Source organism: Electrophorus electricus, chromosome 23 (assembly GCF_013358815.1).
Source record: "Electrophorus electricus isolate fEleEle1 chromosome 23, fEleEle1.pri, whole genome shotgun sequence".
In the NCBI taxonomy this organism is placed as follows: domain Eukaryota; kingdom Metazoa; phylum Chordata; class Actinopteri; order Gymnotiformes; family Gymnotidae; genus Electrophorus; species Electrophorus electricus.
In genome coordinates, this window is record NC_049557.1 from 4,970,454 (window position 1) to 4,992,176 (window position 21,723).

The 21,723-nt window shown below is 48.2% G+C and overlaps 1 protein-coding gene across 5 annotated transcripts in view; it reads right to left on the bottom strand.

Annotated features, from left to right (window-relative positions):
• Positions 1–21,723, bottom strand: part of elavl4 (ELAV like neuron-specific RNA binding protein 4) — a 66,563-nt gene that overhangs the window by 22,376 nt on the left and 22,464 nt on the right. For all 5 annotated transcript variants that reach the window (XM_027001394.2, XM_027001396.2, XM_027001393.2 and 2 more), the window contains exons 2-3: positions 9,768–9,854; positions 6,220–6,460 (exon numbers count right to left, since the gene is read on the bottom strand). In XM_027001394.2, the coding sequence (XP_026857195.2) occupies positions 6,220–6,460; positions 9,768–9,854 (328 nt within the window). The remainder of the gene's footprint in view (positions 1–6,219; positions 6,461–9,767; positions 9,855–21,723) is intronic.

Consider the following 21,723-nt stretch of genomic DNA (forward strand, 5'->3'; position numbering starts at 1 on the left):
TTGCTTGTCTTCCATGCGGCGTCTAGAAAGGGCTGGTAAGCAGTGCTTCTCTCTGGGGGAGACAAACCACAGGCACCACAGCTAGAGTGTGTGACTAAGCCATTATGGCTCATCCCCCCAGTACCTGCATTCACAGTGTGTGAGATTAGTGTCGGGTGGGTGTCCTGCCATGTTTACACGTGCAAATGTCCACATAAGGACAACTCAAACTGCTGCTTTCCTTTGAGGGTTTTGGTTTTTTTTGGAGCTGAGGATATATCAATACATCCATACACGCACCTTTTCATACATGTGCTCTGCTTATTGTGTTGTAGTGTGTGTCTACTGTACACAGTACCTAATCTCATATTTCAGTCATTTGTGTGTTTCCAGTAACGGAACAATACACTTTCAAAATCTTCACACTAGACTGAAAATCTGAATAATTTCAATCTTGATCTTTAAATGATTGGAATTGTTGAAACATCATTTAAAGGTCCAGCGCTTTCGCTAATTGAGAACGAGAGGAAATGGAGTTTAAACAGTACATTGCCTGCAGTAGACACCGCCTTCTCAAAGACTCCGGCGACCATGTTGTGCCTGCAGTTTCACTCGGCCTCTGCCTGAGTCAAGCAGCAGAGCTGAAACTAACATCCGCGTGGGGAGGAAGCGCGGCGAGCACAACAGCGAGGAAACATGACAGTTCTCTGAGCATGTGATGCTAACTCACCTCGATAGCATGAAGTTCCCCGGCTACAAAACAAGATAATGTATTTGGTCAGTCTTAAATTTAGTCAGATTTGGTTTGGGGAAGGTACAAAAAAAAAAAAAAAAAAAAAAAAGGAGAGGCAAAAAAAACCTCTTCAATTTGTCAAAACAAATGTATCCCTGTGGTTGCCTCCCTGGCATTGTGCCCCGGCTGCTAGAGTCTAGGGACAGTGCAGCTCTGCTGCGGAAAAACATCACCATTTCCAAGCCATTCTGTTCAGATAACAGCAGTGCCGAAAACACAAAAAAGGACAAATTTATTTACACTTAATCAAATTCCACATTAGCCAACTTGAAAGTAAACTATGACTTCACGACTTTTCTAATTTGCTCAGTAATCTTCCATCAAAGCAGACGAAGGCTTGAGTGGAGTATAATTGGATAATGCGCTGTGTTATGATATAAGTTTGCATTATAAATGTTGTTTATCATTAACTCTAATGGCTTTAATTCAGGCCATTCGTGCTACATAAGCTCCATAATTCAGTCAAGGCCGCCTAAGTGCTCTCTCAGACAAAAGCTAAAAGCAGCTCACCATATTCTAATTGGATTTTCATTAAAGATTCTTACTGATGGCTCTGAATGCCACAGGCATACCTGTAACTCTGGTAGGGCTTCAGCAGTGACTCCATCAATGACAGCCTTTGGACGGCCGTTTAACGCAAATACAAATTCCCATATTCATCTTGATACACAGGTGTTTAATCTCATCTAAGAAATGTTATGGATCAGCTTTATGCTTGCAGTGTCATGTAATAACGCGGGGTAACACCCATATAGCTGATTTCACTAAGTGACTAATAAAAATTGTGCTTTTAATTGATCTGTTATTATTGCATTCCTAATTTATTTGGTGTTAAAATGCGCTTAACGTGCTTCTTTTTATGTCCACAAGTTTTTGCATAGCTTACAAGAGAATCTGAAGCTGTGTATTTGAAGACCTGAGGTTAATTTAGATGTTGTCTACCAAAACAAGGCCACTCTGTCTGCAGAGCCGGACAGACCGCTGTCATGTCTGACAGCCTGAGCTCCTTTACAACATGCGCAGAAACTACACGGCGTCAGACAGCTTAGCGGGATGAGCACGTCCTTCTTCGGGACACACGCGGGCCTGCACTCCAGTGTACTACACAGGCGGCGCCCAGCCTGTGTGCGCAGATCGCTGTCCTGTGTGAATGTGTGTTCTCTGGGGCCCTACCCTTCACTTTTAGATGACCACATGGCAGGTTTAGACTGATGATATTACATTTCACAACGCTTCGTGCCCTTCGTCCTCCGAATGACTTTACCGATCTCTGCCGCCTCTCCGCTGAGGGGAAGAAAAAAACGAAACTTCCGAACGTGCGGCACCCTCCCGGTAAACAGTGCGGTGCAGGAAGCGGATGCAGAGCTGTCAGCGTGTCTCCCTGCCAGGCTGGTGGTGCGGCGAGCCGGAGCATTCCGCCCCCAGGTTCTCCCTTGCTGTGCCGGTGCCTCCGGTGCTTTGGCGTCGAGCCCGAAGCGCGTGGGCGGCCTCGCCCTGCCCGGCCGGGACGAGCTACGTGTGCGTGGGCGCGCCGGTGGGCCCCTCACAAATCTGGGACACCCCAACGAAACAACGTCAGAGCGGCGTGTGCGAGATGCCAGCGCCGCTCTGGCAGCCGCCCCTTGGGCTCCTGGGAAGCCTGTGTGGAGCTGTGATATGCCGCTCGCGATTTTCATTCTTGTTACGCTATGCTGCTCTCTGACTCGCCTTGGCGGCCTGGATATAGAGGTTTAGTGTGTAACGGAGAGATAGTGCTTGATGTCCTCAGCTAAAGGACGGCTATAGGATGTTGATTCATCCTCTCTGTGCTGTTTATTGTTTCGGAGAAAGAGAGACTGTGAATTAGAGTTCATTGTCACACAGTGCAGATTGGTTTCAGATGCTTTTAGCTTGAATAACAATTACCCGTTCCATCATACTTTCACCGCACTGAAATTGGAATTCATCAAGGCGTCGTTCTGTTTCTCCGGCACATGCTGGAATATTCATTATCTCTGCTTTACGGAGCACTGCGTCATGTCCTCTTCTGTCACCCCGTCTGTGTAACGTCTGTCACCGGACCCTCTTTGGATAGTCGCCTTTTTATTTGGTCTCACTAGGATTAAAGCACTTATGAGACGCTACAAGGAGGACATTTTCATCTCAGATTTGTGGCAGCTAAAGGTTCTGTGTGTTTGTGGTATTTCCACATGCGCTCTGGAACTGTACAGTGTTTCAGTAAACAGCAAGCCCAATTAATTTTTCATGCCACCAGGTTGGAATTGCGGGAACGGTGTTAGAGTCGGGCGGTCTCAGAATTTTTTTGGATTCTGCTGTGTGCCACCCCCCCCCCCGTGCTGTGTGCGTGACCTGCACACCCTGATCGGAGATCAGCTGGCGGTGGAGTTAGTGCATGCTCAACCTGGGAGCACTGCGCGTAGATCAGTGGTACAGCAGATGGTGGTAACAGTGTTGCTGTGCTTGCTAGAGGGACCTGTAAGTGAGCGAGCAGCCGTGCAGTGCGGGAGGCCTCTTTGATGTCGGCCGAGTAAGTGTTAAACACAGACTGAACTGATAGGAGCATCACTTCCTGTGCCAAGCCACTAAACAGCAGCCAACAGCATCTGTGGACTAGGCGAGTAAGGGAAACCAATGAAACTGAATGGCAGGCATCATAGACGCCTGGGCAATGCAGTGTGGGCCTGTGTGTGTGTGTGTGTGTGTGTGTGTGTGTGTGTGTGTGTGTGTAACAGAGAGAAAGAAAGGGAAAAATGAGCAATTTTTCATTTTTAATCACACAGTAATTGTTTACCGCTTACAGAACGCGAACAGATGACTTTTCTGTTTCTCTACCCTCCTCCTCCCCAGATGGAAAATCACAGACGCAATCGATTCGCAGCCTGCCACGAGTACTGTTTCTTTTCTGCCCTGTCATTGTAAACACAACTCATTCGTTGTTGTTTTTTTTTTTTTTCCACCTTCCTGGGGAAAATGCAGTTAGGAAAGTGGAGAAAATGGTCTATGGGGTCAGGAAAGCTGACAAGAACCCAATAGTTATCCTCCCTTCTCCAGGCCAGCTTCCAATCAGTCATCTCCGCCGCCTGGCCCTTGCTAGCTTGAAGCGCAAACTGTTTTTTAATGTATTCCATTAAAAGTTTTCGTCCAAGACGCTGCCTAGCACACCAGAAGCGAGCGAGGAGGAGGTGGCCAGGCACTGTTGGTGGGAGATGTGCGCATTCTGACCTGAGGGATTTTTTGCTTGTTTCAGGCCTTTAAAAACAAAGACTTTGCACTAGGTTAGCAGCATAGCCATCTGTTTTGCTCGTCGCCTCAAACAAACCCTTGCCGTAATGACTTTTAAAATGCTTTCCCCTCCCCCGGTGCCAGGATAAAATAGTTTTTCGCTGACAGAATTTACACACGATGAGGATAAATATTGACCCTAACTAACCATATGACGCACAACACATACTGCCTTTTTAAATTTTTGTTTTAAGATGAGATTAAAAAAAAACAAAAAAAACGAAAGGCTATATTTTTGCCAACTGATGGAAGTGGTGCGTGCGTGCGTGCCAGTGGGGAAGGGTAAACAGTCTGTGGTGGCACTTCAGTGGCCAGCAGTCAGCCGGGCGTGTCGGAGCGAGGGTGTTAGCCGCGGCTAAATGCTAGCTCATCCGCCTGGCGTCTCTTCAAAGCTGACAGGATCGAGAGGGAGCGAGGACGAGATGGGGGGCGTAGGAGGCCTGCTTGTCTTCACCCTGTTGCTGCTCTGTTTGAACTGCTTTGTAAAAGGCTTGGCGTGTACGTGGAAGGGCTTTGAGAAACTGAGGGGAGCGAGTGCAGATGAAAGGCGAGCGCCATGCTCGCGGAGACTGATCTGGTCAAATATTATGGCACGGAGGCTCAGACGCTGTCCTTACTGTAAAACTGCGGCTCGCCCGCACGCACTCTGTCACCGTCTCCCTCTGTCAGACCTGAGACTGTAGCTAATGATGGCAGCAGCCTGCGCACACAGCCTCCTGCCGTCCTGCGTTTTTCTCGGAGAACACGGAGTGCTTAGTTAGTCTAAAATTCTGAACTGGGAAATTGCACCCAGGGGAGTGGAGCCACAGATAGGAGAATGTGTGTGTGTGTGTGTGTTGGGGAGGTTACAAAAGAGAGGGAAGAAGAATATTTATAAGGCTCTCCTAGAACATTTTAGAGACTCAGAGGAGACAAACAGTACCCACTGATCTGGGGATGAGCTTGCGCACACCATGAGGCCTCCAGCCACACCAGTCTCCTAACTCTCCATAAGAACTCATTACCTTAATACCAACACCCTCTATAGTATTTACACAACAATCACGTTCCTCTTCTGCCCATGGAACGCCACTGCAATGTTAAGCGTGATAAGCGAATGCACAGGGCCCGTGGGGACCCTACTGAAGTGATGTTTGAGGAACTACTTGATCAGTGTTCTTTCCTGCCTGGCCAAAGCGCTTCGCCCTGCAGACGTGCAAGGACCCAGTGATCGGTAGAAGAGTCTAAATCAGGTGTGTTCAAATCAGGACCTCGAAGAACTGCAAGTTGCAAAACACAGCATTCGAAACTCGTGAAAATCGGAAGTGGGTCCATGCCGGTTTGCACCAGCCTGCGGAGCCTACCGGTGATGTCTGTGCGCTGCCATCTGCTGGCAAGCGGCACCCGTGACCCGCGACCAGTGGCCGACGGTTGCTTCTTCCTCCCTGTCCTTTCTCACTGAGCTTCGTGACCGCCCCCTCCAACCCCCTCTTTGTTTAAAAGGAAGCGGAGGCTTTAGGCCTGACCCTGCTCTAATGAGATTATCCAGAGCGAAGTGTCACTAAGTAGGATATAAAATGGAAGCCATTATCTGGCATTATCTGCTAGCAGCCTTCCCATCCATCTGTGTGCCACCCACATAGCCACTAGTGGGGGATTAGGGCCACGATTAGCAGGGGAACACTGCTTCCACACCTCTGCGTCCTCGCTCTCTCTCGCTCTCTACGTTACCCCAGCGCGGAGTCCCAGCATGCTGCCCCTGCACCACGAAGGGTTCGGGGCACGGCCGAGCGCGGCTCCCAGTCTGAGGACCCAGAAGGGTTGGGCTTTCTCCTCCCCTTCTTCGCTTGCGGTTCGGGGCAGCGGCAGGAGGACGTCTTCTTACCGATCCATTTTCACACCCGCCTGGAGACTTTGTGTGGGCTTCGTTGCGTCTCGTCGGGTGGAGTATTACGCAACGTAGGCGGCTGCTATTCGCGGCCCTGACTGCTCTACTCATGCCTTCCATTGTTCCACTGGCTCCTGATTTCACGTAGACAATAACAACCGACAGTTTGGTCCTCTCAGCCCCGGGTCGCCTCATTTCTTGGGTTCCACCCACGAGTTTCACCCCCCCCAGCAGCCACAAGGGTCCCCTCATCTCGGCCCCTCACCCCTCCCCTACCCACCCCCTCTTCCCAGTGTACCTGTGATCTTGTCGCGGACCAGCTTGCAGGACTCGATCTCGCCGATACTACCGAAGAGGCTGCGGAACTCCTCCTGGGTCATGTTCTGGGGCAGGTAGTTGACAATGAGGTTGGTCTTGCTGTCGTCGTTGGCGCCGCCGGTCTGCATGGGCGACGGGCAGCTGCGACTGTTGCTGGAGGGCCCGTTGGCTGTGGCCGGGTTGGGCCCGTTCGTCACCTGAGGCTCCATGTTGCTGATTATCTGTGTAGACAGAGGGAAGCCAGAGGACACGGCTGAACGAGTTTCTCTCCAATGGCAGAAGTCCCAACAATAAGCTCAAAAATTCTACGCAGTTTAAACCCTGATACTAGAACTGATAGCAATTGCTTTGGCGGTGTGCATTATCCATTGTGCTTTTTTTGGGGGCTGAGAAAGAACATAGTCAAATAAATGAATTTACATCAGTTTTGCCGATTTTACACTTTCAGAAAATTATTCCCATTAACACCTATTTCAAATGATCATTAAATGTAATTTAATGCAGTAGATTGGCTATGTGAATTCCTGTTCTACACACCAATAAACAAACCAATGACCATTTTCACTGACAATGTCCCCCTGAAACAAAAATGCATGTTATACAGGGTAGAGGGAAAATCTTGCTACAACGCCAGACTGTTGTGAAGGTTCCTGTAGCCTCTCTTCATCTGTCAGTGCGTGTTTTTGATTTTGCGTATGTTTTGATGCTTGTGGGAGTCCCGCACTGCTGCCCATTCAGCCGGCCGGTGTGTGCCATCAGCCCCGGGGCAGCCAGAGCTGAAGCAGCTCCACGCTTCTGCCTCTACACCGCATCACTGCTAAATATATGAAGACATTAGCATGAAGGGTGTACATATGTGCGTGTGCTGGTGGGTGTTGGTAGCTGCAGGGTTCTGAGTGTTTAGAGACAGGGTTGTGTCTTTTCAAAGCTGCCCTCCTGTCAGGTGTATTAAGCAGAAAAGACGGGAAAAAGATTTGAGTGAGCGGAAGGCTCCCACGACATCGCCTCAGCTGAGGATCCTGACAGCATTACGCACGGCACGAACACGGCAACCTGGACGACTTTATCGTCGCACTCCGTGTGGTTTAAAGTGACAAGATTTTTTAGGAACCAGCCAAGGGGTCTGACACGGGCACCATCACTGACAAAAGATTTTAGTCAGCGCTAAAATGCAGTTTTTTTAAAAAAAAAACCTCAAAGGGAAAACCTGCGTCAACCTGATTGTGTCTGCCTGTGAGCTGACTGTTAGCCAACTATGTTTAACACAAGACCTCCACCTCCTGCGTGTGGTGTAATTTCCCATCTAGATCTAGAGTGAAGATACGGAGGGGCAAAACATTCTAATGCTTCCTACTGACAGATTCGAGAGGGGCCGTAACACAGAGGACAGCTCACATCTAAGCCCAAGCCACAGATATTTTTAGCTGATCAAAAATATTCTGTCTGTACTCCAACTGGTCCTTGGTCCTGTTATAAAGGTTAGCATATTTAGAAAGGTTAGTTTGGTTCCCTGCAGGTATAGTGAGAGGCCTCATTTTAATATAGATTACATCGGATAACAGAACAAATATAGAGAAGCCTCAATATTTTTAATTGTAATGGTACCATAGCCATCAGCTAAGACTAAGATGTCTGGTTGAAAATTACTCTTGCTTGGTAGACTTTACACTCTCTCCTTTGAGATCTGGACTCTGGATAGATCTTTGCCTCCATTTTCTGTCTCTGCACACACACTTGCAGTTTCAAATATGACAAAATGATGGTGGTAACCCAGAGGCCCGTCTGCAAATCTCTGCAGGCGCCTATGTAAATTAGCACACAGTATATTGAGACACAAACGGCTTAGGTAGCTGTCAGTGCAGCAGGACTTGATTGGGGTTTGTGTCTTGCGTGTCTGTGTGAGCCTGTGAGTGTGCATGTGTGTCTTTGTGTGCGTGCACTTGTGTGTGTGTGTGTGTGTTCATGCACATCTGTGCATATTTGGGTTTGGGGATGATATTTTTAAGGACATCTTCTGCTGTGTACTATTTTAACCGAGAAAAAAATTTAAACGCTTCCTATGAAACAGAATGAATGTGATCTGTGAATATTCAAAATAAAATGAATTTCATGCCAGTACAATCCTTCTCCTCCCAGACACTCTCCTTTGGTGCTGGCGCTGTCCTCCGGTGCTTTAACTGCGCTGAATTCCCCACCACACTACAGCCTGAGTACTGCGGGGGGCCGCGGTCCTACTGCAGGACCCCGCTGGACCTTAAAGAGACCTTGCGATCAGCTCTTCGCTTCCTCTGAGTGCGGCTGGCGCGGGTGAGGATTCACAGGCCGAAGCCACGGCAGGGACGTGGTCTGTAACGCCGGAACACAGACGTGTGTGTGTGTGTGTGTGGGGGGGGGGGGGGTCGGCGTCGAGGAGGCTTAACGTGATGAGCGGGAGACTGTGTTCTGTATGGGGGGAGATACATACAGTACAAAGGGCCCGAGGACGGAGCGTTGGGGGAGGAAGAGGCAGCGAGACCCGGTAGACCGAGCCATCGGAGAGGCCTGGGTGTCTGCCTCAGGACCCACCTTCATCATCTTCATCATCATGGTCTCCCGCATTCAGCAGTACAGCAACCCCTGATTACACCCCTTTATTTCCTCAAACATCGTTTCTGAACACCGTGTTGTGTGTGCGCGCGCGCCCGCGTGTGTGTGTGTGTGTGTGTGTGTGTGTGTGTGTGTGTGTGTGTATGTGTGTGTGTGTGTGTGGGAAGGAAGTGGTTCTGCCACTCTGCCTTACATAAGTGCCTTAGAGAATGTCAGCATGGGGATAAAAATATGGGTTCAACCAGTCTAATGTCCCTGAGTCAAGCACAGCCAGGGGTGTGTGTTGGTGTGAGTGTGTGTGCGCGCGTGTGAGTGGGTGCACTGTGGAAGGATGCTCTGCACTGTGTCTCTGTGCTACCTGCCACTGAATCCCTGCACTGTAATGGCCTTATTAATGGTAATGCTGAAATGTCAGGCTCTACTCTAATACATGTTTTCAGTGATAAAGCTCTCCGGTCATTAGAGAAGCCTGGGGTAGTGCATGTCTCCGTGGAAGTGTGATCTTATTTGTGTGTCCTACGTCAGCAAAAACTAGGGAGAAAATCAATGGCTGTAGGAAATCAGGCACAGACAGAAATTAAGGAGACAGTTGTTATTAGAACGCGAACACGGCTACATCAATGCTTTTACACGCTACTGTGTGACTTCCTATCCCAGACACTAACGGTCTCGCCCCGAGCTCCCCTAGAATGATGCGCACACTGGAGAGGGCACAAATATTCATGTGACACAAAACCCTCGGCATCCACTAGAGGCGGCGCCCCTTGACCCCGGCAGCCACGGGGCCGCAGTGCGTACACGCCCGTTCTCCTGCCCAGCAGCAGGAATGGGCAACAACAAACAACAACAACAACAACAACAACAACAAATAAATAAACAAAAAAATAAATAAATAAACAAAAGCCTTAAAAAATGGCAGTGAGTGGGTGGCAGTCTCCTTACCATCTTTGGCTGTGTCAGCAGTCCCTTGTCAGCCCAGCCCTGGAGCTGCGGCAAGTCTGCCTGACGCCACTGAGTCTCTGTCGATCCCTATGGGAGGGGGGCAGGGTCAATATTCAGACAGGCCTGTTTTTCTCTGATACCAAAGCAGTCCACACAGCCCTGACGGTCTCCAGGCACACTAAAACACACTGGCGGCTTTTCTTTCTCCCTTTAGGACCTTGCGGAGATTGGGCCTGTGTCTCCTTGGTAATGAAGTGCGGGGGCTGGAGGTGGGGCGCGGCCGTTCTACTCAATGTGAGTTTAAATTTGGTCCAATTCACTTTGATCTATAGCAGGGTCTCGTAAAGTGGCTGTAGACACAAAGCGGTTTCATACGGCAGGTTCTGATGTTTGTCTGTGAAATGGAACAGTGATTATTCTCGACTGTATTCTGTAGCTGAAAAAAAGGGGCACTTTTTAAGGGTTTTTTTTTTTTTTTTTTTTTTTTTTTGAGATGCCGGGTTCTCCAAAGGGGAAACAGCGTGGATCGGCGGACCTTCACGGTGGGCCCCAGGGTGGTGAAAGCAGACCTTTCAAGGAGGATCGAGCTCAAGTCGAACCACGCCACAATCACATCCGGAGCGAAAACAGCCAATTTAGGAGGAGAGGAGCACTCCACACCTGACCTTTCCTTTCTGCAGGGTGGTGGGGCTACAAATACTGGGGTGGGCTGGGGCGATAGTGGAGAACGGCAATGGGAGCCATCCAGTGCTCCATGATGGAGAGTGCTGGGAGTGAAGGGGGGGTGTGGTGGGAATGGGAGAGGGGTCCAATGGGAATGGGAGAGGGGTCCAGTGGGAATGGGAGAGGGGTCCAGTGGGAATGGGAGAGGGGTCCAGTGGGAATGGGAGAGGGGTCCAATGGGAATGGGAGAGGGGTCCAATGGGAATGGGAGAGGGGTCCAGTGGGAATGGGAGAGGGGTCCAGTGGGAATGGGAGAGGGGTCCAATGGGAATGGGAGAGGGGTCCAGTGGGAATGGGAGAGGGGTCCAGTGGGAATGGGAGAGGGGTCCAGTGGGAATGGGAGAGGGGTCCAATGGGAATGGGAGAGGGGTCCAGTGGGAATGGGAGAGGGGTCCAATGGGAATGGGAGAGGGCCTGGGCTTTGTCATTTCAAATGGAGTCTAGCCTGAAGGGCATATTGGTTTATTTATTTTTTGTTTGTTTGTTTTACATGCCACCTTGGTTTTAGTTTTAGTGAGGACCGCAGGGTATGACATCACATTCTTAATTGCTATGGTAATGAAACAGTGCACATTCATCGTTCAGCATAATCCCAAGAGAATTCAGATGAAGCTGCCCTCTGGCCAGGCCACTACCACACATCATCTACATGAGCCTGTGCATAAGTACTGCTAGCGCATTCCCAAACTTCCAGGCTGAGAACAGGGAGGACACAGCCAGCTGATGCACCAGCTCCGGTGCGTCTTTTCACAGTGAGGTTCTAAAAAGCACTCGGTTACTCTGGTTTCACAGTACGGATTAATGTCCTTAGATAACAGGAGGGAGAGGACAGACTATACATGAATTCATCCTCTATTTTCACTGACCTTTTCTCAAAGCTTATATGCCGCAAAGTGTGAAATATGAGACAATGGTGGAATAATTTTCTGTTCTAGATGATGGTCTAAGCTCTCCCTCTCTCTCTCTCTCTCTCTCTCTCTCTCTCTCTCTCTCTCTCTCTCTCTCTCTCTCTCTCTCTCTCTCTCTCTCTCTCCCTGTCTCGCTTTCATTTGCTTTCTGCCTACGAGAAAGCTTGTAAAGCACAGCATGCTTATGCCAGGCAAACATACATTTGTGCGTATTAACGGATTACCGGGCAGGTGTTTAACACGACGCTTCGCCAAGCCAAGTTTGAAGCCACGTGCCGGTTTCATTCGGGCGCGAGCAGGCCTGGGTGAACCTCGCTCCTTATTGCTTCCCTGCAGTGTAATTTCCAGCCTAACATTAACCTACTCTCATTTGAAAACTTAAGTGGCCAGTCTTGAATTTTCATTAAGAAAATATGTAGGTATTTCACTGTGAAAAGAAGTGCAGGCTAACACTGTTTCACAGCTGGAACCAGCACATTACAGGGGAGTAATAAGGAGAGAGGAGTCTTGCAGTTCTGCACTCAAAATTGAATGTAATTTTTGCAAGAAGGGTTTGGAAAGCAATAATTGTACACCATCTTAAGGCGTGAATTGCTAAAATGGAAGCAGTTTTGATATGAAACCAACTTACACTACGGCTCTGTGAACAGAATCATAGTTGCAGTAAACTACCCCATCATCAAAACGAATGTCAGGGACAAACAGCTCCGTGTTGACAGAACATATGTGATAAACAGCAATTTGGCTCAGTAATACTCAAAAACACTGAAATGCATTTGTGTTTAAATGGGCAAATCAGAACATCTGAGTAACCACTGCAGAAAGTCAAAAATCTTGCTTACTCAGTCTCACTGGCTGTCTCTCACACACACGCACACACATGCGCAGGCACTCGCATATTAACGCAAACACCAGAAATATAGATGGCAAAACTAAACAATGGCACGACGGTATTTTTGTAGCCATGTCACGAACAGCCTGACATAATCCTTAAGACAAATCCATCATCTTCATCTTCTTCATCACCACCACCATCATCATCTACCCGTCTGCAGTCACACACAGCCATTTGCAGGCACCACTAAGCCCCGCTCACCCTCATCGAACCGAGTCACCCAACCGAACCCCGGTCCAAACGTGCAAGCGGTTCTCGGCCTGGCACTCGAGCGCATCGTGACTACGCGGTGGCGCGCTTACGTGCGTCTGAAGTGAGCACGCCCATCACAAAATGGAGGCTCACCTCGAGCGCCACTTTGGGAGAATAAGATCCCGCTGGTCTCATGACGCGCTCCTCTCCTGGCACTCCAGGCTCCCGAGAGACTCATCCGTGGAGCCGTCGCAAAAGGAGGTTGGGAGCGGTATTTACAAACAGCCTGCGAACTGGCACTCTCTCCTTGCGGACGTTGCCAAGCACACCGGTTTACTCGTACTGGCAGAACAAAGGGCGCTGGAATTTGAGCTCACAATTTCTTTCCCATTTCTTTGACAGCAGGTATTGTACAAGTAGAATATTAGCCAAAGTAATTCTGTAACCCTCGGTGGTAATATTCAACTGGAAATCCCAGAAATTGTATCTTCTGATTAAAATCACATTTCATGAGAGTTCTAAACAACAGCCAGAAATGGCAGGGAACACATTTCCCCCATCGTTATCATAAGCTGTAGTTCTGCCCCTAGAAGCATGTTCGTGCGTGCGCATGCGAGTGTGTGCGTACGTGTGTGAAATACTAGCGGGAACCCACAATGTCAACAATCACTCAGGAATGAGCTTTTACATATTCCTTGTATCCCAGCAGAGGGTCAGTTAGGTTCTGGGTGTATTGACGTTTCGTTTTGAATGGACCAGGCCGGCCTGCCTCTTCGCAGCCCTGGCAGAGCCTCAGGCCAGACGGAGGATCTGGCACCAGCCCAGCAGAGTTGCACCATGCGATGCACCCACTCTGCTTAGCTCCTCCTCTCTCTCTCTTTTTCTAGAGTCTTTCTGAAGCATGAAATGTTTCAGCATTAAAGCTATTTTTTTTCTCACCCATCATCTCTCGACAGTCTTTTCTCTCTCTCTCTCTCTCTCTCTCTCTCTCTTTTTCCAAGCAGAGGTTTGCTTAGCAGAAGGGATTCCTCTATCTGTCCCTTGTTCCATCTCTCTCCCTCTCTGTCTGGCGTGCGCTCCGTCTCCCTAGGCGATGGCAGTGTGTCTGCTGCAGACTGCATGTCGGAGGTCCTGACTGCATTAGCCCTTACGTCATCGCAGGCCTCATTACGCCGGGGCAGGCGTGAGCAGCAAGGGGTGTCTGCCCCCCTGCCCTGGGGCCTCCCCCCGCCTGTCATACCTCAGCTGTACTCACCGGTTACTTCAGAGGAATCTCTTTGACCTTTTGCAGCGAGGCAGGAACTTTAGTCCCTGTACAAATTCAGGGGTTTTATTTATTTGTCTTTAGAATAACGTGGCAGACTCGACGCTGGACGCGACCAAACTCAAATACCCAGGCACGACGGGCCCTGGCATATTCCTAACGATTCCTAACAGTACGGATTCTGATCAAAATTGTTTGAATAACAGAAACACAAACGCTTTCTTTTCTGTTTCCTCACTGCAAGTCATATTAGACTGATATGAACAGTGACTGAATAAAACTTTTTTCCTGAAACAAAATTGGAAAGGGTGAAAAAACAGTTTGGTTGAATGTTCAATTACTACTATTAGTAACAGGCACTTAAATCGTATTTAGCTTGGTATCATTTTTTTCTAATGGGGAAAAAGAGATCTGTGAAAACCAAGAAGCAGGCCGATAATAAGAACACTTTGAGACTGTGCTGTCTAATTAAAGAAGCTAATTATAGACTCAAAACAAGCATTCTTGTACCACTTAATTTTTGATGAGTTCAAAACAGCTTCATAAAAGATGGATTATTTGCGGGTAGGAGCGAGAGATGAAGAGGGAGAGATGAGAAATCAGGAGAGGAGAGTTCACGGGAGGAGAGGGGAGGGGAGGAGAGAAAAGGAGGAGAGGAGAGGGTGTAGTATGGAGTGACTGGTAGCGTTGGTGCCACTGTGTTTTTCCTCTGGGCTACAGGTCAGGAGAAACACCTGCGACCCCTGCCCACTCTCCATACCCCAGACTGCAGATCAGCTGTCACTCACTCTCTCTCTCCCTCCCTCTCCTTCTAGCTCCCCCTCTCTCTCGCTCTCCTTCTGCCTGGCTGTATTCTGTCCCTGTGCGTGGGATCTTGTTGGCCTTAAATTAACCTTTCTTGCAGTTCCTCTGCAGAGGCGAATTAGTGCCCAGCCTGACACCACAGCTAATGTGGCGGTAAGGTATTTGCCATGTTTTCCAACAAGGGTAACAGGCTACCATAATCCTGTTTAGATATACATGACAAACTGCAGAAGCACATCATGACCACGATGACTAACCCGTGGAATAACTGAGGACACCGTGCACTGTATCCAGTACCCCGACAACAATGTGCTTCTTCTATAAACAACCAACCATGAAATATAGTCTAAACGTTCTTCTGTTTCTTGCTGTGATCTGCTCTGCTGGATAACATCCTGAGGGGGGGGTTGGGGTAAAAGCCCTGATATGTGGATTCCGCCCCAGTCCAGTATAGACCACCAGGGGGCAGCTGCCTTCATTTAAATGCTGGCTGCTTCCCAGCTCTGTGTCAAGGCAAGCAGAAAATTGGTGAGCATCTTGATTCTGGGATGACACTCGAATTTGTGTGGTTCCAGAGGCCAGCTCGCTGCTCTGGCTCCCAGCGGAAATGTGAAAGAGTCTGGCCCTCTGTACAGCCAGCCAGAATGCACAGGCCTTCAGGATGCAAGACAGGCAGACACACACACACACACACACACACACACACACACACACACACACACACACACACACACACACTCACAGCTTTCAACTATGAGCACATAAACATACACACATCCCCAAACACATACACAGACGCATTACTCTCAATGACAACACATCTCATCGTCTGCAAACCTTTACCCTAGCATCCCACATTAACACAGCATGCATGTCAGATGCAACTGAGAAAGCCTCATTAGATGAGATGGCACACTAGTTCTGAATCAAAACACATATAATAGCTCAAAATTCAGAGGATGTGAAGCTATTTCTCTAAATGGCCCAGTGTTATTAGGAAACATGGCTCGTGTACATGGTGATGATCAAAGAGACAGAAAGTGGGGTGGGTGTGTGTTTGTGCGCGCGCGCGTGTGTGTGTGTGTGTGTGTGTGAGTTGCCTCGCCTCATTCTGATTTCCAGTGACAGGCTCATGGATACACTCATGGATTCATCCCGTCTCTCACATCCCCTTTGTTTTACATGCACTTTCCCTCCCCATCGCTCTCTCTCTCTCTCTCTCTCACACGCACAGGCACACGCACAAGCACTTTCCCTCCCCATCGCTCTCTCTCTCTCTCTCTCTCTCTCACACACACACACACAAGCACACGCACATGCACTTTCTCTCCCCATCGCTCTCTCTCTCTCTCTCTCTCTCTCTCACACACGCACAGGCACACGCACAAGCACACGCATACACTTTCTCTCCCCATCGCTCTCTCTCTCTTTCTCTCTCACACACACGCACAAGCACACGCACATGCACTTTCTTTATTCTAACTTTCTAATGGTTTATATCATCGTAGCTAAATAACACTACACCTTATACTTAAACCTAAATGTAAACCAATGTAATGAAAAAGGGAGTATTGTGGAAATGTTGTTTTTTTGGTTTTTCAAATAAATGCTGTATTTTTAGCAAAAAGAACAATTTTTAAAAATCATGAAAAATTTGCCTACCCACACAAACCTACAAACGCATGCACATATACGCACAGCCTGTCACGCCTCTGTGTGTTACTGCAGTAGTGTGATACTCCTCTGTGTGTTATTGCAGTAGTGTGATACTCCTGTGCGTTATTGCAGTAGTGTGATATTCCTCTGTGTGTTATTACAGTAGTGTGATACTCCTCTGTGTGTTATTGTAGTAGTGTGATATTCCTGTGTGTTATTGCAGTAGTGTGATACTCCTCTGTGTGTTATTGCAGTAGTGTGATACTCCTCTGTGTGTTATTGCAGTAGTGTGATACTCCTCTGTGTGTTATTGCAGTAGTGTGATACTCCTCTGTGTGTTATTGCAGTGGTGTGATACTCCTGTGTGTTATTGCAGTAGTGTGATACTCCTCTGTGTGTTATTGCAGTAGTGTGATACTCCTCTGTGTGTTATTGCAGTAGTGTAATATTCCTCCGTGTGTTATTACAGTAGTGTGATATTCCTCCGTGTGTTATTACAGTAGTGTAATATTTCTCTGTGTGTTATTGCAGTAGTGTGATATTCCTGTGTGTTATTGCAGTAGTGTGATATTCCTCTGTGTTATTGCAGTAGTGTGATACTCCTCTGTGTGTTATTGCAGTAGTGTGATACTCCTCTGTGTGTTATTACAGTAGTGTGATACTCCTCTGTGTATTATTGCAGTAATGTGATACTCCTCTGTGTGTTATTGCAGTAGTGTAATATTCCTCTGTGTGTTATTACAGTAGTGTGATATTCCTGTGTGTTATTGCAGTAGTATGATATTCCTGTGTTATTGCAGTAGTATGATATTCCTCTGTGTGTTATTGCAGTAGTGTGATATTCCTCTGTGTGTTATTACAGTAGTGTGATACTCCTCTGTGTGTTATTGTGTTATTGCAGTAATGTGATATTCGTTTCTGTGCTACTGCAGTAGTGTGATATTCCTCTGTGTGTTATGGCAGTGGTGTGATACTCCTGTGTGTTGTTGCAGTAGTGTGATATTCCTCTGTGTGTTATTACAGTAGTGTGATATTCCTCTGTGTGTTATTACAGTAGTGTGATATTCCTTTCTGTGTTACTGCAGTAGTGTGATATTCCTCTGTGTTATTGCAGTGGTGTGATATTCCTCTGTGTGTTATGGCAGTAGTGTGATACTCCTCTGTGTGTTATTGCAGTGGTGTGATACTCTGTGTGTTATTGCAGTAGTGTGATACTCCTCTGTGTGTTATTGCAGTGGTGTGATACTCCTCTGTGTGTTATTGCAGTAGTGTCATACTCCTCTGTGTGTTATTGCAGTGGTGTGATACTCCTCTGTGTGTTATTGCAGTGGTGTGATACTCCTCTGTGTGTTATGGCAGTAGTGTGATACTCCTCTGTGTGTTATTGCAGTGGTGTGATACTCTGTGTGTTATGGCAGTAGTGTGATACTCCTCTGTGTGTTATGGCAGTAGTGTGATACTCCTCTGTGTGTTATTGCAGTAGTGTGATACTCCTCTGTGTGTTATTGCAGTGGTGTGATACTCTGTGTGTTATTGCAGTGGTGTGATACTCCTCTGTGTGTTATTGCAGTGGTGTGATACTCCTCTGTGTGTTATGGCAGTAGTGTGATACTCCTCTGTGTGTTATTACAGTAGTGTGATATTCCTCTGTGTGTTATTGCAGTGGTGTGATACTCTGTGTGTTATTGCAGTAGTGTGATACTCCTCTGTGTGTTATGGCAGTAGTGTGATACTCCTCTGTGTGTTATTGCAGTGGTGTGATACTCCTCTGTGTGTTATTGCAGTGGTGTGATACTCTGTGTGTTATTGCAGTAGTGTGATACTCCTCTGTGTGTTATTGCAGTAGTGTGATACTCCTCTGTGTGTTATTGCAGTGGTGTGATACTCCTCTGTGTGTTATTGCAGTGGTGTGATACTCCTCTGTGTGTTATGGCAGTAGTGTGATACTCCTCTGTGTGTTATTACAGTAGTGTGATACTCCTCTGTGTGTTATTGCAGTGGTGTGATACTCTGTGTGTTATTGCAGTAGTGTGATACTCCTCTGTGTGTTATTACAGTGGTGTGATACTCTGTGTGTTATTGCAGTAGTGTGATACTCCTCTGTGTGTTATTGCAGTGGTGTGATACTCCTCTGTGTGTTATGGCAGTAGTGTGATACTCCTCTGTGTGTTATTGCAGTGGTGTGATACTCTGTGTGTTATGGCAGTAGTGTGATACTCCTCTGTGTGTTATTGCAGTGGTGTGATACTCCTCTGTGTGTTATTGCAGTGGTGTGATACTCTGTGTGTTATTGCAGTAGTGTGATACTCCTCTGTGTGTTATTGCAGTAGTGTGATACTCCTCTGTGTGTTATTGCAGTAGTGTGATACTCCTCTGTGTGTTATTGCAGTGGTGTGATACTCCTCTGTGTGTTATTGCAGTGGTGTGATACTCTGTGTGTTATTGCAGTAGTGTGATTCTCCTCTGTGTGTTATTGCAGTAGTGTGATACTCCTCTGTGTGTTATTGCAGTAGTGTGATACTCCTCTGTGTGTTATTGCAGTGGTGTGATACTCCTCTGTGTGTTATTGCAGTGGTGTGATACTCCTCTGTGTGTTATGGCAGTGGTGTGATACTCCTCTGTGTGTTATGGCAGTAGTGTGATACTCTGCATTATCAAAGGTGACCTTGACAGAGCTTTTTCCCTCTACTTCCGCTTGAACCGCGCCTTGCTTTACCTTCCTCTGTGCGTGCTCGTCACTGAGCGTCTGTGTGTGTGTTTATGCCATTTTTTCTGGGTGCGCACTTGGCTGCACTGTGTCAGCTCCTGCCGCTAGGTTGCCATGGCTTCAAGGAGCTGGCAGGTAGCACAACGCGGGCACACCTGTGCAGCATCCACACACCACGCTCAAGTGTTTTCCACACCGCACACACACGCCTTGGTCCACGCATACATGCTTTGACCCACACACGTGCACCCCTCATGCCTCATGCCACGCACACACACACAGACATCATGCTGACTTACACATGCACACCTCCTGCCGCACACACACACCTCTCCCCCCACATACACGTCTCACCTCCCCCAAACACACACGCCCCACACACGACCATGTGGGTGCAAGCTAACTAGCTTCCCCACACTCACTTCAGAGTTACCCGAATCTATCAGCTTATGCTGCATTCCTGCTGCGCACGTTTCGGCTTTAAACCAGATTTAAGCTTCTGCCCTTGTTGGATAAAACGCATACTGCAATGAAGCTAATGAAATGAAGATGAAAGCTTTTTGTTACGAACGGCATGCAGCACGACAACACACCTCTGCCTGTGTTTTCCTTTTAATTATTCTCTCTTTTTAAGCCATTAGGATAATATTAGTTCATTATAGGGAGGTAATAAAAGCTGCACAAAGAGTCTGCAAGGAAGAGGGGGCAGACCGTAGAGGAAGTGAAAAGAGCTGACTGCTGCCTCCTGCTCCTGAGAGGATGAGGAAGGCTCCTGAACACACGTGTACACACACACTCCCAAACACACACACACACACACACACACACTCCCAAACACACACACACACACTCCCAAACACACACACACACACTCCCAAACACACACACACACACACACACACACACACACACACACACCCAAAACACACACACACACACACACACACACACACACACTCCCAAACACACACACACACAGAAAGCCTGGAGTGAGACTGAAGCGAATCCAATCTCGGCGCCCTGGTGCGGCTGTGACTCGCTGCTCCTCTCCCGACTCTCACGCCCACGGTCGGTCTTTCCCTTATCACGGCTCCCCCTTCCCTCCGATCCTTAACCTGTCCTCTCTCTTCCCTCCAGTACCTCGGTGCGCTCTCTCGCCAGGACATTCTTCCGCTGGTTGCCCACGGTCCCTGCGCTCCTGGGTGTGGCCGCCCAGTGTTCCGCCTGCTGCCTACCCACCCCCGAGCCTGCCGCCGTGTCCTGGCAAATGGCACTGCGGAGGTGCCGAGTGCACCGCTTCTCACCGAGCATGCCGCCCTTAGCTACCCTTTTGCTTCCCTGCTGTGCCTCACGGGAACGTCGAGGAGCAGGGTCTGCATCTGTCCTCGTCCTGCAGCAGAGACTGCTGCCAGTAACTAACTGGAGAAGGCCTTTAATACACGGCATCAAGTTTAGCGCTTAAAAAAACAAAGGCGGCAGAAGATCCGTCTAGTGTTGTCGGGGGCTCCGCTCTGGGCCCAGCAGTCTCGACTGAGCTTAGTGCTGCTAGCAGGTTTGCTAATTCCCATGAGGCTTGTGTGTGATCCCCCACGCCAGCCTCTACCCCTGCCGGTCATGCCTCTGTAGGACAGACTCGTCGTGCCGGACCCATCCTTCGTTAAAAGGTGTTGCTTGTATTAGTGACAGTTAAGCAGAGCTGTGGCTAACTGGACAGAAGCTGCCTGCAGCTGGGCTGGTGTACCTGACACAAACCCGCCTTTACCTCAACCGCCGGTTTGCTGGACTCAGATGTTCCCCTGGGCAACAGGCACTGATGTGTGCCGTGATTGACTGCAGTACTGTTCAGGTGATTCTAACATCTGGGATAGTTTTGCAGCACTGCAGGCTAGCTAACTTTCCATTCATTCGTTTTGGTTTTGGGGTTTTTTGGGTATTATTTTTGGTATGTAATCTGTTTTTTTCCCCTAGATTAGACAACAACATATGAAATGTAAAAATTAATTAAAATTCCCTAATCAAGAGACTAATCAAAGCTGATACTAATACTAATTAGTAATAACAAAATAAAATAAATATCTCCAAACAACGGCACAATAAATGTATCCATGTTAAATACGTGTACAGTTTCCGGCTAAATTCACCTCTTTTTGTTCTGGACGTCTGTCAGTTTGCTCGCAGCAGTTTCTAAGCGGACTGTGGCATGATGGCCTTCGTCTTTGTTGAAGACCAGGATCACAATGGTAACGTGTGCATGTGACCGAGAGAAGGAACACCCCTGCAAACACTGTACAAACGCCCATTGTGACTGAAGTGAACGAAGAAGATGATGGTCTGACACGTGGGGCTTACTGCTCAGTCCACTGCGGCTCTTCCTCTGGGTCGGTGACCATCAAAGGTCATGACAGAGCAGGACAGGGGTCAAAGCACCAGTCAAAGATGCCTTTGTCTCTGGATCACGGGTTGGAAGATACACAAGGGGACTGGGGCATGTGACTCCGTCTGCTGTAGCAAGGAGACAAAGAGGACCCAATGGAGTCTCATGACCGAGGAGATAATTCCCAAAGCCCCACAGAGTCGTAACGAAACCGCTGGGTGTGGCACGCATTCAAAATAGCAGATTAATGTTGCGCCACTGGGCTCCGGTGGAACTGAAAATACCCACAGGGGACAATCGATCCTAGTGTAGCCTGCTGGAGAGAAAGCAGAGGGGTTTGTAGTGATCCGGAACCTAGCACACCACAGCCATGAGGACCACGAAGACCAGGGTCTGTGTTTAAGTTCTCTGTTTGGGAAATTTACCTCGCACT